We start from the raw sequence: 15,404 nt of genomic DNA, 5'->3' as shown, positions 1-15,404 counted from the left end.
ATAAACTGGTGAAATCACAGGCACACACAAAGCCTGACACTGTGAGATATGATGAAGTCAAACACACTTGGATAGAGAATGAGCCAGTGGTAGAGTCAAAATGACCTGCACTGACTGAATATGTGATGACAACATCAAAGTGAACTACAAATCCCTGAATAATCAGAAATACAGCAGGACTCCAGAAAGTCTGAGCTGGGTGGAGGAAGTAGCTACACTGTGCAACTAGAGAGAGGAACTAAGAGACACACGGACACACAACCATACACACACACACACACAAAGAAACATGTCATATCTGACGCAGTCTCAAGATGTACTGGCAAATAAAATGAATATGACAACAAAGCACACAATATGACCATGAAGGACTTCAGCTAGCATGTAAAACCACTGAGCCTCTACAGCCCTTCATGTAACAGACAGTTCAAAGAGCAGTGGTAGGATGGAATGTGTTCTACAACACTCATCTAAAGACAACCAGCACCAACATAGCCAATACATATAAACGCCTAGTACAGGGGTGTCAAACTCGTTCTGCCCTGGGGGCCACATTCGGTCTTCAACATGGTCCAGAGAGCCGCTCTGAAAATGTGTAATATTTCCTCACCGTCGAAATTTGCAAAAGACAGTCCTCTATCCTTCGTTTTTAACATTTTTGATACTCCTAGACTGTCTAGCTTTAATTTCTGTGATTATTAGCGAGCTGGACACAGTCAAGAAACTTTATAAATGTAGGTCCATTATAATTTCTACACAATTTCAATTTGGTTTTAGTCATTTTAAAGTATATTGATAATTTCTGTACTCAAACCACCCGCAGGCTGTATGCTTGACACCCCTGGCCTAGTATGTCATCTGGAGAGACGGAAGATTGTGAGGCTATACTTCTGTTATGCCATGCATGACCTGTTAGTCATTTGGCTTAATAGAAGAGAAAAAATATGACGCACCTCTGGGCAGACTTGCAGTGACGCATCGGGCATGCTTAGTCTCCGTACAAACCCACTACCTCCTGTGAAGAAGCGCTCAGAACCCCAGGTGCCGCTAATGGGCCGGCCTGTGTTGTAGAACATGAAGGTGTCGCTGCCTGAGGTGGCCGTCAGACAGGTCTTGTAGCAGTAGGTCTTGGTCATAGAGCCATTCCCACGCACCTCAATGTAGTGAGGCTCCACCTTGAGGTCTCTCCGCAGCGCCACATTGTTATTGGGTTGTCCCCCACCACCACCCCCAGCACCACCTACTATGCTGCTGCTCCCGCCGTCAGGGGGGGTCTTTTGGGATACGCAGCAGGGGGAGCAAGAGCCAGGCTGGGTGCAGTAGGCATGGCACCGCACGATGGCCAGCACCACCACAGTTACCAGGAACACAAAGGTGGTGGCGCTCAGAGCCACGATCAGATAGAGGGTCAAATTAGAAAAGAGCAGGGTGCTGTGGGGCCGGATGACCCTCTTAGGGTCAGGCGTCACCTTGGGTGGCACCTCCATGACAGCCACATTGACAGTGGCGGTGGAGGAGAGAGGCGGCTGGCCGTGGTCCCTCACCAGCACCGTCATGCTGAAGGAGGTGGAGTTGTCCTCCAAGACCCTGCGTGTGGTGCGGATCTCCCCCGTGTGTTCATGCACCTTGAACAGTTCCAAGTCTGTGCACTGATCCAACACATAGATCAGCCAGGCGTTGGGACCTGCGTCTGCGTCATACGCCACCACCTTGGTCACCAGGGCACCAGCCTCAGCGTTCTTCAGGACTGTCTCTGTGGAGCGCGTACCGTTGCCTGGGGGATTGACGATCTCAGGCACGTGGTCGTTCTGGTCCATGATGTAGATGTAGACAGTGGCCACCCGGCTGAGGGGCGGAATGCCCCCATCCTGAGCTTTGACCTGGAAGTGGAACTCCCTGAGTGACTCATAGTCAAAGGCGCGCAGGGCGTAGGCCTCTCCCGTGTCGGCCTTCACAGAGACGTAAGAAGTGACAGGGATCCCGTGGTTGTTGTCATTGAGGACGGTGTAGGTGATGCGTCCGTTCTCGTTGACATCTGAGTCCTGAGCCTTCACAGTGCACAGCGAGGCCCCGGGGGCGTTGTTCTCCGTCACATAGACCGTGTAGGAGGTCTGCTCGAAGCGCGGCGGGTTGTCATTCACATCAGCCACATCCACCTGTATGGTCTTTTGGGAGGAGAGGGGTGGGGTGCCGCCGTCAGTGGCGCTGAGGGTGACATTGTAGGCAGCGGTGGTCTCACGGTCCAGGAACGCGGAGGTGACCAGGGTGTAGTAGTTTCTGAAGGACTTGATCTTGAAGGGGAGGCCCGGAGGTATTTCCAGGCTCACCTGTTTGTTAGCACCAGAGTCCCGGTCTGTGACACTGATCAGGGCCACCACGGTGTCAGCCCGGGCATCCTCCCTCACTGGGCTGGAGAGAGAGGACAGGACTATCTCTGGGACGTTGTCATTCACATCCACCACCTCCACCACCACCTTACAGTGGGCTGCCACAGCACCAGGGCCTTTATCCATGGCCTGGATATACATCTCATAAGAGTTGGTTTCTTCATAGTCCACATTGCTCCTCACTCTGATCTCTCCCGTGTTGCTGTCCATGCTGAACATCTGTCTGACTCTCTCAGGAGTGTAGCTGCTGAAAGAATAATACACCTCACCATTGGTACCCTCGTCAAGGTCTGTGGCATTCAATTTGATGACCAGTGTGTCTTTTGGGGAGTTTTCTAACAATTTTACTTTGTACACTGAGCTGTCAAATACTGGGACATTGTCATTGGTGTCCAGGACTCGCACATTAATTTTAGCTGAACAGGTTTTTGCTTGTGTTCCGCCATCTGCAGCAGTCAGAATTAATTGGTGGTAAGGCGCCAGCTCGCGGTCAAGGGGCTTTTTGAGCACGAGCTCAATGTGCTTGCTGTTGATGGAGGGTTTGTTGGAATCCAGCGCGAAGTGTTCGTTTGGGCTTAGTCGATATAGACGAACGGAGTTGGATCCCACGTCCGGATCCAGGGCATTCTCAATGGGGAAACGAGACCCTGGTAAAGCCGATTCTGTAATTTCCAATTGATACTCATCTCTAGGGAACTTCGGCGCATTGTCATTAGCATCCACAATCTCCACCTCAACAATGTGCACCTCGGATGGGTTTTCAACAAGCACCTCTAAATTTATAAGACATGTGCTGCTTAAATCACACAACGTCTCTCTGTCGATTCTTTCATTGACAATTAATTTTCCATTTTTGGGATTGACATCCACATACCGTTTTCCAGTGGTGGAGGTTACCTTTATCTTTCGATTGGAGAGCTTTCGGATATCCAACCCCAAATCCTGCACAAGATCCCCCACCGCCGCTCCATTTTCTAATTCCTCAGGAATAGAGTACCGTAGTTGTCCAAGTGAAAGGCCACAAAATAAGAAAAATACAATAAAAGAAAGAGCCACATTGTTTCCTATACAGTTACATATCCCCGTAACAGCCATTGCAAGCTCATGGGATCCGCAGACGGATTAAATACAGCTTTCCGCCTTTTTAGCTTGCAGTACCTCGCCTCCCACCACCGCATTAAAATAAGATAATTGGTTCCCCGTTAAGTGCAGGAGGAGCGGCACATCCATTCCGTTATCTGTTTGAACGGATACTTCTCCAATGCATCCATGTTGCCTTTGTCCGTGATGTCTTTTTTCTCTCCTCGGCGCGCGGCAGACGGGTGTGTTTCCCTGCCACTGGTGCTGCGTATCTCGCTCTCGCGCGCTCACGGTCTCTCTTCTCCTCTTCTCCTTCCCTACTGGTGCAACCTCCCCCGCCTCCCCATCAATTTCTCCCTGTGTCTCTCTCTACCTCCAGTGCTCAATGTTATGGTGTCGATGCAGAGCAGCGGGGGAGGGTCCGTGTGCTCATAGACGGTTGGCTGCATTTCACATATCAGAACCTTAATTAAGAAAAATAACAGAACTGAATACAAATCCACCGCCTTAGATTGGTTTCATTTATGGCCATTTACCGTGTCTGTGCACATGATAAATTGAGTCAACACTGCAATACATCACTCGTTTAAATGGATATGGAAAACCAGCACAGCGGTATGGTTGAAAATTAAATTGTTAATTTGGGTTGTCCCACCAATTATTCTCTAGCCTTTTTTTCATCATTATATCAAACTGTGCAATTAGCCTGCCTCATGCTGCGACGCAAAACCCTGCAGTCAAATTTTACAACAGGTAGCCGATCTCAAACATGGCACGTTTTGGGGACTGGAATTGCCCTGATTTGTTTGAGCCTGAACCGCTGCATGGCGGCTTCCCCTAAAGCAGCTCTAATAGCTATGTCCTCTGCTGTAGCGCACCCTGCACCTCCACATTTGGGAGAGGCATATAACGATGCAGATCACTGGAATTGCCCTTACATCCATAACCTCTAACACAGGGATCGCTGTCAGTGCTAGACTTCAGAGTGTCAGCTCAAATAATCACATCTAACATGCCCGTTGTCCCCAATAAGCCCTACGTCTCATTCCCTCTCTGTATCACCACTGTGCACGCGGTACCCGCTTATTTTCTTCACCATATACCTAACTATCAGCACCATCACTTTCCACATCACCATCACAATAATAATCGTCATCTTCATTATCATCAAGATTATTATAATCATCCTCATCATTGTCAAAATGTTAACAGATTTACACGAGACAGTCCAGACCATACTGGCCAGCATGCCCCAGGCACGCTCTCTGTGCATCCATCAACAAAATTGGAGTACATGAATCTGTCACTCTGAGACTACTGTCTATTCAGAGTGACAATTGAGTCCTGTGCACAAGAGTTGGCGAATGGGGAACATGTGGTAGGCCTAGGCCTATTACTGGGAAGACACTAAAACATCTGTCTTTATAACATCTGTAGGCATACATGGTTTATGGCACTGGCAGAATTCACTGTAATTTTATGGATTTTAATGCAGTTGTTTACTTTCTCATTGAGCAAGTTAACACAAAGTCAGTCTTATACTGTCCGTTTTGGACTAGAAATATCTTGAAGTTGGTAAATCGCCAACACAAACCTGCTCCAACATATAATTAACATATAATTAATGAACCTTGCCATCCAAGAAAACAAATACAGATGTAGCATCTTAATTTGAGCCAGTTTGCTACAGCAGGAATATAATCCTGCAGCAACAGGAAATGTGAATTATTATGTGGATTATAATTAATGTACATTTTTGTTGGGGTTGATAATTACAAAGTGGAAATTACAAACTTCAGAAGCCTTTTTAAACTTCAAATACACTACAAGTTGTTTTCCTGCATTGCAGGAAAGTTCCCCTGAAACAGGGTGATCAAATTAAGATCCTACATCTGTAGATCAAGTTTTTCCTACAGAAAAGAAAGAAGGTTCTTTCTGTGGTTAAAAGCAGGAGTGCACAAGACTTCAAGATGATATTGTGTTGCCAATGTCATGTATTTGCTGAGAAACACTTTGCTTGGGGCGCTGACTTCAGTGAAATAAATTCAGGTGACGCATGAAATCACAACTTGAGTACCAAAGTTAATGACGCTCAATACATTTTGTACCGAGAGCAGTGAAGTCAGTGTGTCAATAGCTTTAGCTATATCTAACAGGCCGTTGAATGGAACGATTTGCTTGTGTTACACACTCTATGAGCTTATAAGGTAAACTCAAATGTGAAAGGTACTGTTTACTTACTTTTGATGTTGCGACGTGTGTGTATGTGTGTGTGTGTGTGTGTGTGTGTTTGTGTGCGTATGTGTGTGCGTGTGTGTGTGTGTGTGTGTGCGTGCGTGTGTGTGTATGTGTTTGAGAGAAAGAGAACGGCTCTGACTCATTCCTGAAAAGCCCATTATCTCCAACACAGGCCCATGGACTTGTAAGTCTAAACCCAAGCAAGGCTATGTGTCAGTGTGAGGACAGATCAGACCAGCCCATATCCGCAGTCCTCGCCACATGCAAGGGGTAACCCACATCCGAACAACTCTGGCTGACCAAGACACCCTGACCCCATCACAAGAAGAGGAAACGAGAACTCTGAGCTGGACTCGCAAAGGAATACTGGGTGGAAAGGTCACATAGACATATCTAACATAGCCAATCTATTCTAGAGATTCTGTTGATGCACACCAGCAATAAACGTTTATCAATCATGCCATGTTATGGTGTTGGATACTGAAGAACCAAAGGGAAAAATGACATCTGGAATGGTTCCACTTAGACAGTTTGCATAATTTCCCAACTTTACACTAACAAATAAGGGTAGCAGTAACTAAATCATTTAATAAATAAGTCATCTCCTGGTTTTATATCCTGATTTTCATCTGTTGACATGAGATTAGAGAACAACATGACATTTAGTCTTTCAGCTGGAGGGAATGGTTATCACTGCCTGAAGAACAACACAATCCTATCAGTTACACACACAGCAGCACAATCCTTCCACCTGGCTCCTGCAGCAGGGAAAAGTACCTCTTCTGGCTCATATCTTAAATCTTGTCTATCTAATTGTCTCTTTTAAGGAGCTCGTCAGGCAGCTGCCCCATCTGTTGTCCACGTTGTAAATAAGAGCCTTTTCCTGTTGTAGACTCTGAGATATATCATCCTCACTGTGTATATAAAACACAACCCTTCCTAGTGAGTCAAGAACGGCAGGTCCAGAACAGATTTCACAGGAACACTAAGTAACACTGTGTACTAATGACCTGGGTCTGCTTTTCATCAACAAGACCAGGAAGATATCTGACACAGACAGGAAGAAAGATGGAAAGACAAAAACACAATAAAGAGTACACAGATACTGTAGATACAGTGTGTGAAAGAGATCTCGAAAGTGTGAGTTGAAGAGATAGGTACATTTCTCCTGTTCTATAAAAATAGCAAATTCCAAAACTCAACATACAAAAAGTTACTGCAAAACTGTCAGGGGGTTGTCTTTGCGTCCCAGAACTGTGCCTTTTAGAAAGTTCAAAATGATTCTGTGCAAACACAAAGTGAAAATATAAATACTTCTTCGAGTGAGAATGAAAGAAAGAGAGAGAGAGACACACACACAGAGAGAGAAACAGAGACAGAGAGACAGAGAGACAGAGAGAGAGAGAGAGAGAGAGAGAGAGAGAGAGAGAGAGAACGAGCATAGAGTTGGGAATGAACATCCATTTCCAGTCCAATCTTTTATTCTGTGTGGTATTTTGATTACTTGTGCAATGTCTTGTGTGTTATTTCTGTGTACTATAAATGGCTTTTTGCAACATTGGATGGTACCTCTCATGTCAATAAAGCTTATTTGAATTTCAACTAGAGAGATACATATAGATAGAGCGAGATGGTCAGGGGAGGACACAGGACAGTGAGTAGGGGGAGAGGGGTCTGTCTAAGTGGATTAAAGGCTGATGGCGTCGCTCCATTCCCCTTCATGTTGACACAACATAATGATGATCTATGAACTCCAGAAAGTGATACATTCTTTTTAGCATCTGACCTTACACCCAAAGGGGTCGAGACACCAGAGTTCAGACATGCCCTCCATCTCTCTCTGAGGATCCTTGTTTCACCTTTGCCCTGACCTCCTCGCTTATGTAAGTGTACTGGATTTCAGCGAGGTGCACACATCTGAAAGAGTAGACAGACAGCCCCCACCACAGCAGAACAGCGCCCTCAGCAAGAGCAGACAGACAGCCCCCACCACAGCAGAACAGCGCCCTCGGCAAGAGCAGACAGACAGCCCCTTCCACAGCAGAACAGCACCCTCACCAACGGCAGACAGACAGCCCCCCTCCCACAGCAGAACATCGCCCTCATCAACGGCAGACAGACGGCCCCCACCATAGCAGAACAGCGCCCTCAACTAGACCAGACAGACAGCCTCCACCACAGCAGAACAGCGCCCTCACCAACGACAGACAGACGGCCCCCACCACAGCAGAATATCACCCTCATCAACAGCAGACAGACAGCCCCACCACAGCAGAATATCACCCTCATCAAGAGCAACGGGGGACACACAACCAGCTACAGGCACGACAGCTACAGGGACCACTCAAGACAAACTCTCTCTCTCTCGCTCTCTCTCTAACCCTCCCTTTATCAAACTCCATTCTCCCACTTGTTCCATGTATTTATCCAGCTCTTTCTCTCCCCCCTCTCTTGTTCTCAAGCTGAGACTGGACACTGCCGCAGCCTGCAGCTGAAGGTTGTGATCACAGACTAGATCTGACAGTGGGTGCCCTCTAGTGTCCATTACTCACTGCAGTATTGTATGACGTCCCAACATAGTGCCCATTTCACAGTGCCTGATGAATTCTGCCCTGTTTATCCGAACACCTCAATATATCTAGCTATCAGAGGAGCAATTCAGGTATATTAGTTCCTAAGTCTGTGTTATTATACAGTACCAGCCAAAAGTTTGGAAACACCTACTCATTCCAGGGTTTTTCTTTATTTGTACTATTTTCTACATTGTCATCAAGGCAAAGGGTGGCTACTTTGAAGAATCTCAAATATAAAAAGTATTTGGATTTGTTTAACACTTTTTTGTTTACTACATGATTCCATATGTGTTATTTCATAGTTCTGAGGTCTTCACTATTATTCTACAATGTAGAAAATAGTAAAGATAAAGAAAAACCCTGGAATGAGTAGGTACTTCCAAACCTTTAACTGGTACTGTATATCTACGTCAAGCACGTGACAATCAATATTACATTTAACCAACAACTACACCCGTATTCATTCTCCTATGGATTGAGAGATTGGTTTGTCTTAGTACAATAACCGGAACAGTACCTTACTCATACAAAACTAGCTGCTAGTGAACTTTATACAAGGAGATAAATCCTGACGTGCACAGAATGTGGCAGCAGATGAATGTAGCTGTTGAATTTCAGAAATCTGCATCATATACATAACCTCCAAGGTCAACTGGATTTATTATGACATAGTAATATAAACCAGCATGCCTTGAGTCAGTGTTTGTTTTTGTCTGTGTCTCTGCTGATGCATAACATGGTAAAGAGAACATCCCATCACACAGAAATTGTGGGGGATCAGTGACACGTAAAAAAGGTAGACCTCTACAAACAATTTCAAGCACTGAGGAGTTCTAATGGATAAATCTCTTGGCTGAGTAAGACATCTAAAATTGGAGCCTTCTAAAGACACTTCCAGAGACAACTCCCATCCTTCCCCCTTCCATCACCACCACTACACAGACAGAGGGCGCCAGTGAACTTGCTAGCAGCCAATGCACCCAGCTCGGCTTAGCTTGGTCTGCCACCTGCAGCCCTCGACAGAAACATACCAGCCAATCCATGCAAAGACTGACTGATCGAAACACTAGATTATCATGACCTGGGCCTTGCAGCTATAGAAATGCATAATAAAGAACATACTGCACATCTTAGAGAAGACAATGAAATGACTAGAAACACATCACGTACTTACAGCCGTGATATACTGCAGATAAAGGGATATCTAGGTGTAGCTCTGTGTGTGTTCTCTCTACCTATTCATCCATCTTTCAGTCAGTCAGTCACACTCTCTCTCGTACTGATCTGTAATGATGTTATGCCCTTGGCTCTGACCCATGATCTTTGGATGTGAGCAGACTAATGGATGAGGGTGGACTAATGATGGTTGTATAACGGTAGATAGATGGCTACGGATGAGCATTTTTGTAAGAGGGATGCTGCTGCCTCCCCACTGGCCCTGCTGAATAATACATAAAGAGATGCATGACCGATAGAAGAGTTGACATTTGTGAATCATCTGTCCAAGCAACACACAGGTGTTGTGGCACGGAGAGGAGAGAGATGGCGAAAAGAGAGAGAAAAAAGGGAAATAGGAAGAGAATGAGGTAGGGAAGGACACAATAAAAGAAGGTGGGGGATGAGAAAAGACAGAGAGAGACCTGCATGTGACAGTGTGTGTATCTGAAGCCACACCTTTCCCCCAGCATAGCCCTATATCTGGCTTCAGTGGTGCAGTGGAGAAATACAGAGTGGAATATTACTGGCAGGCATCCTACACAGCCTGCAAGCCAATGTGTGTGAGAATTTGTGTGTGTGACTCTGCATATTACATTACACACCCTCCTTAATGCAGTACTCAGCATAAATTAAACACAGATGTTTCCAAATATATCAGTCTATTAATATGATTGTAAAATTCTTCCTGAATTCCCTTGGGCATTTGGAGCAGGCTCGCTTAAGGTACAAACAAAAGAAGAAGGCATGAAAGGATATCCTGTCTCTCCTCTCCTCTCCTCTCCTCTCCTCTCCTCTCCTCTCCTCTCCTCTCCTCTCCTCTCCTCTCCTCTGTCTTTGCTGCACTGCAGGGACTTGATTATCTCTCTTCCTTTGACAGCCTTACAGCACTACTAACTAAAGACAGACAAAGTTTAGAAACTCACCATTTTCGTGGATGCTATCTGAACAATAGTGTTAATATAGCATGGGTAATTGTCCCTGTGGTGCCCCAGAGCACCAGCAGTACGACTCCCAGAGAAATGTAATCTATCAGCTCAGGGAGTGGACTGGGGAAATCAAATCACACAATAGGAATGTACCATACACTCTCAATTTAAACTAATACGGGATAAAAAGTAAATTAAATATTGTCATATACAGCCACTTTGTGAGATGTGTCATCTCCGTGTGAGACACACTTCATCTGTAAGGTCAACAAGTGAAAAAATTCCTTTATCATAATCCTCATCCCAGCCACCCAACATAGAAGTGGGCTCTGTGTAATCTCCTGCTCTCAGGGAGGAGGTGATTAAGGAGGAGCACAATTTGATTCAATCTCCTCAATTGGTTCAGAATGACTCTAGAAGTACTTACAAAGAGTTAGAGAAAAAAAAGTGTAGAACACATTTAACGAGATCCTGCTTCTATATGGTGATAGAAGACACTGTGAAATCTGTGAAAACAGAGAGAAAAGAAAGGGAAAGAGACAGAGCGAGAGAGAGACAGAGAGAGAGAGAGAGCAAGACGGAGAGAGAGAGAGAGAGAGCAAGACGGAGAGAGAGACGGAGAGAGAGAGAGAGCGAAGGAGAGAGAGACAGGGAGACAGAGAAAGACAGAGAGAGAGAGAGAGAGAGAGAGAAAGAGAGAGAGAGAAAAGGAGAGAGACAGGGAGACAGAGAGAGAGAGCAAGATGGAGAGAGAGACAGAGAGAGAGAGAGAGAGAGAGAGAGAGAGAGAGAGAGAGAGAGAGAGAGAGAGAGAGAGAGAGAGACATGGAGACATAGAGAAAGACAGAGAAAGAGGAGCAGGGCTCTAGCCCAGGCGTGTCTCTGGGGAGTGAGGCTGCAGTATCACTCTCAATGCAGCAGTGAGAGTGAATCCTACTGCCTTCCACACATAATGCAAGTGGGATTGCTCCAGTGCTCCGGCTTGCAGACCCAAGACCCTCTAATCCATGTATCTCTCTCTGCCAGATGGGCCAGGCGGAACCACAGGCCTGACCCACTTACAGCTGGAGTCATCCATGTCCTCTGTCAAGGACTCATGCACAACTGACCCATGGGATGGCATTACAGAAACATGCTATCATTACCTATCCTCAGTGAGAACCACAACACACAGTCAGAGCTGAGCTCAGTGGCATAGAGTATAGGCAATTATAGGGAAATAATGCACTCTCTAGAATGCCCTTCATGCCAATCAGAAGGGAGTATTCAACAATGCCATGGTATAAGCTGAAATCATGCATCGATGTCAATGGGAAGTTTACATGTAAGTTTGAATGAATTGGATCAGTATACATTGTCACAGTCCCCTCTGGTCCTTAGAATGACGGCTATATTATCTTTGTTCCCTGAGAGGCCATGACAGAATGGCTACACAAGCTGTGACAAACACAGACACAGACCAAACACAGAGCAGGCAAAGAAAGGTTAACATGATTATATGGAGGTTGACTTGTGAGGTGAACAGGCAGGCCGCCCACCTGTGACTGTCTCTAAACACAGACCCATCCACAGTGGCCATGCACAGAGATGGATAATGAGCACGGTATACCATAAGACTGAATCTATGTCGATTAACATGATTAACTGACACACTGACGTTGAGATTGTACTGTACTTACGGTACTTGAGCTAATAAGAATAATTATTATATATTCACATTAATACCAATTACAGTAGTTAAATGTGAAAGTCCATTTGAAGCTTTAGGGTGGAGGTGTAAAGGGCATCACTACCATTAGGAGCCTCTGTGAACTACAGTAATGCACTGCCCTAGTTCATAATCACACAGCTAAATAAATGACATACTAACCAAGTTTCCATCCAACCTTTTTATGCTGTAAAGATCATGTCGGATAAAAATGTCATGACAGGCCTGACAGAAACACAACATTATTCGGTAAACATTTCAAATGTAGACAAGACAGAATACGCTAGACAAGCTGGGATCTTTTTGTGTCAGTAAAATTAATTATGCGAGAAATGGCTTTGGAAACGTTTTTATGCGCAAATATTGATATAATAACTATCATACTGAAAGAAACTTGGAGTCATGAAAAGTCTGTGTGGTCCTCCCAATACTACTCGGGAAAGCATGCAGTTTGTTAGGGTATAGAGTAAATAAATCTCAGATACAGGTAGGCTGTGCACTATAGTCTATATTATGAGATTACTATGGATAAGAGATAGAACATTTTTATTTGTCAAACGCAGTCAAGCATCGATCATCAGAATAAGACCCTCAAAATGTATTGGAAAGGAGCATCAAGAACACAGTTCACTTTCACCACCCTGTGAAGTTTCATCTGTAGCCTAATAAATTGTATGGTTTCCTAAGTCGTAGTGGGAGGACCACCCGCCATAAAATAACGTGACTCCAAGTTACTTAGATATGATGGTTATTATACTGTATCAATATTTGTGCATAAAGGCACACATTTCGCGCATAATTAATTTTACCGACAGAAAAAGATCCCACCATGTCAAACGAACAAATTATCTGTTGGGATTTATAAAACTGTACCCAAACTTCCTGTTTCCATCACAGCTGTCATAAAAATGTTTTATATATGGTATAACTTTACTCGCAATAAAACTGTGGATGGAAACTTGGTTAAAGACGATATTCCCATCCATCTGGAACCAAACTGATTAAAGTTCACTTCAGTAAAGTTGTGCAATATAATCTTCAATATAATCTTAAAGCCTATATAAATATGGTAAGAATGGAAAGGCTGAGTTTTGTGTTGATCTATGTTTGACAAACAACAGTAAATTAGGAGAGTGCAGAATGCTGATGTGGACTTGTAGACTTGTTTACGTGCTGCTGTGCGGTTTGATTCTAACTTTTCTTTGCTACCTGACAACTTTACGGTTTTTACTTTTTAATTACGGTTTTATTTTTTTATTTTTTCCCTCGCTCGACTTTTTTCATTCAACTTTTTCAGCCCGGACGCTTTATCTGGACATGGTTCTACACGACCTCCACCAGCCGAAGCTAAGTAGTAACATTAACGCGATGCCTTCTAATTGCAGTCGCTGTACTCATAATATACAGGAGAATGATCGCCTTACGGCGAGGATAGCTGTGCTGCAAGCCCAGCTTCATACGCAATCGTTAGGCAAGGGTAATTTAAGTGTAGGAAAGGATGAAACAGCGTCTGTGCCACCAGTTAAGTACAGATAGTAGTATAAACCCCCTCGCACAGACCCCGCAGCCGTACAACTTTCTCATGGCTTCTGGAGGGAAATGCTGTAGGAATGCTCAACCTGTGTCGCTCATTCAGCCAACAAACTTTCAACCGGTTCTCCCCATTAAGCAACGAGTCAGAGTCTTCTCTGGTCTCTCCTCCTCCCGTTACGTGGTCTGAGACGCCGAAGCCTCGCACCCATACCTCTGACAAATGGAACACCATAGTCATTGGCGACTCCATTATCCGTAGTATTAGACTTAAAAAATAATCATCCAGCGATCATACACTGTTTACCAGGGGGCAGGGCTACCGACGTTAAGGCTAATCTGAAGATGGTGCTGGCTAAGGCTAAAACTGGCGAGTGTAGAGAGTATAGGGATATTGTTATCCACGTCGGCACCAACGATGTTAGGATGAAACAGTCAGAGGTCACCAAGCGCAACATAGCTTCAGCTTTTAAATCAGCTAGAAAGATGTGTCGGCATCGAGTAATTGTCTCTGGCCCCCTCCCTGTTAGGGGGAGTGATGAGCTCTACAGCAGAGTCTCACAACTCAATCGCTGTTTTCTGCCCCTCCCAAAATATATAATTGGCCCTCTTTCTGGGACTCACCCACAAACAGGACCAAGCCTGGCCTGCTGAGGAGTGACGGACTCCATCCTAGCTGGAGGGGTGCTCCCATCTTATCTATGAACATAGACGGGGCACTAACTCCCCTAGCTCCACAATGAAATAGGGTGCAGGCCAGGCAGCAGGCTGTTAGCCAGCCTGCCAGCTTAGTGGAGTCTGCCACTAGCACAGTCAGTGTAGTCAGCTCAGCTTTCCCCATTGAGACCGTGTCTGTGCCTCGACCTAGGTTGGGCAAAACTAAACATGGCGGTGTTCGTAATCTCACTGGAATAAAGACTTCCTCCATTCCTGTCATTATTGAAAGATGATTGTGATATCTCACATCTCAAAATAGGGCTACTTAATGTTAGATCCCTCACTTCCAATGTAGTTATAGTCAATGAACTAATCACTGATCATAATCTTGAAGTGATTGGCCTGACTGAAACATGGCTTAAGCCTGATGAATTTACTGTGTTAAATGAGGCCTCACCTCCTGGTTACACTAGTGACCATATCCCCCGCGCATCCCACAAAGGCGGAGGTGTTGCTAACATTTACGACAGCATATTTCAATTTACAAAAAAAAGAATGACTACGTTTTCGTCTTTTGAGCTTCTAGTCACGAAATCTATGCAGCCTACTCACTCACTTATAACTACTGTTTACAGGCCTCCTGGTCCGTATACAGCGTTCCTCACTGAGTTCCCTGAATTCCTATCAGACCTTGTATTCATAGCAGATAATATTCAAATTTTTGGTGACTTAAATATTCACATGGAAAAGTCCACAGACTCACTCCAAAAGGCTTTCGGAGCCATCATCAACTCAATGGGTTTTGTCCAACATGTCTCCGGACCTATTCACTGCCACAGTCATACTCTGGACCTAGTTTTGTCCCGTGGAATAAATATTGTGGATCTAATGTTTTTCCTCATAATCCTGGACTATCGGACCACCATTTTATTACGTTTGCAATCGCAACAAATAATCTGCTCAGACCCCAACCAATGATCATCAAAAGCCGTGCTATAAATTCTCGGACAACACAAATATTCCTAGATGCCCTTCTAGACTCCCTCCACCTACCCAAGGATGTAAGAGTACAAAAGTCGGTTGACCA

General features: G+C 44.9%; 1 protein-coding gene across 7 annotated transcripts in view; it reads right to left on the bottom strand.

Annotated features, from left to right (window-relative positions):
- Positions 1 to 15,404, bottom strand: part of LOC115149148 (protocadherin alpha-C2) — an 80,435-nt gene that overhangs the window by 22,978 nt on the left and 42,053 nt on the right. Inside the window, exon 1 of one of the 7 annotated variants that reach the window (XM_029691709.1) lies at positions 954 to 4,997. The exons of 5 other annotated variants lie outside the window; for them this stretch is intronic. In XM_029691709.1, the coding sequence (XP_029547569.1) occupies positions 954 to 3,482 (2,529 nt within the window). In that variant the 5' untranslated portion in view covers positions 3,483 to 4,997. Of the gene's footprint in view, positions 1 to 953; positions 4,998 to 15,404 lie in introns of those variants that run through there. One more of the 7 variants, XM_029691703.1, reaches the window with a different exon arrangement.

The sequence above is a fragment of the Salmo trutta genome, chromosome 15, assembly GCF_901001165.1.
Source record: "Salmo trutta chromosome 15, fSalTru1.1, whole genome shotgun sequence".
Lineage (NCBI taxonomy): Eukaryota > Metazoa > Chordata > Actinopteri > Salmoniformes > Salmonidae > Salmo > Salmo trutta.
This window is presented reverse-complemented; position numbering and strand designations above follow the sequence as displayed.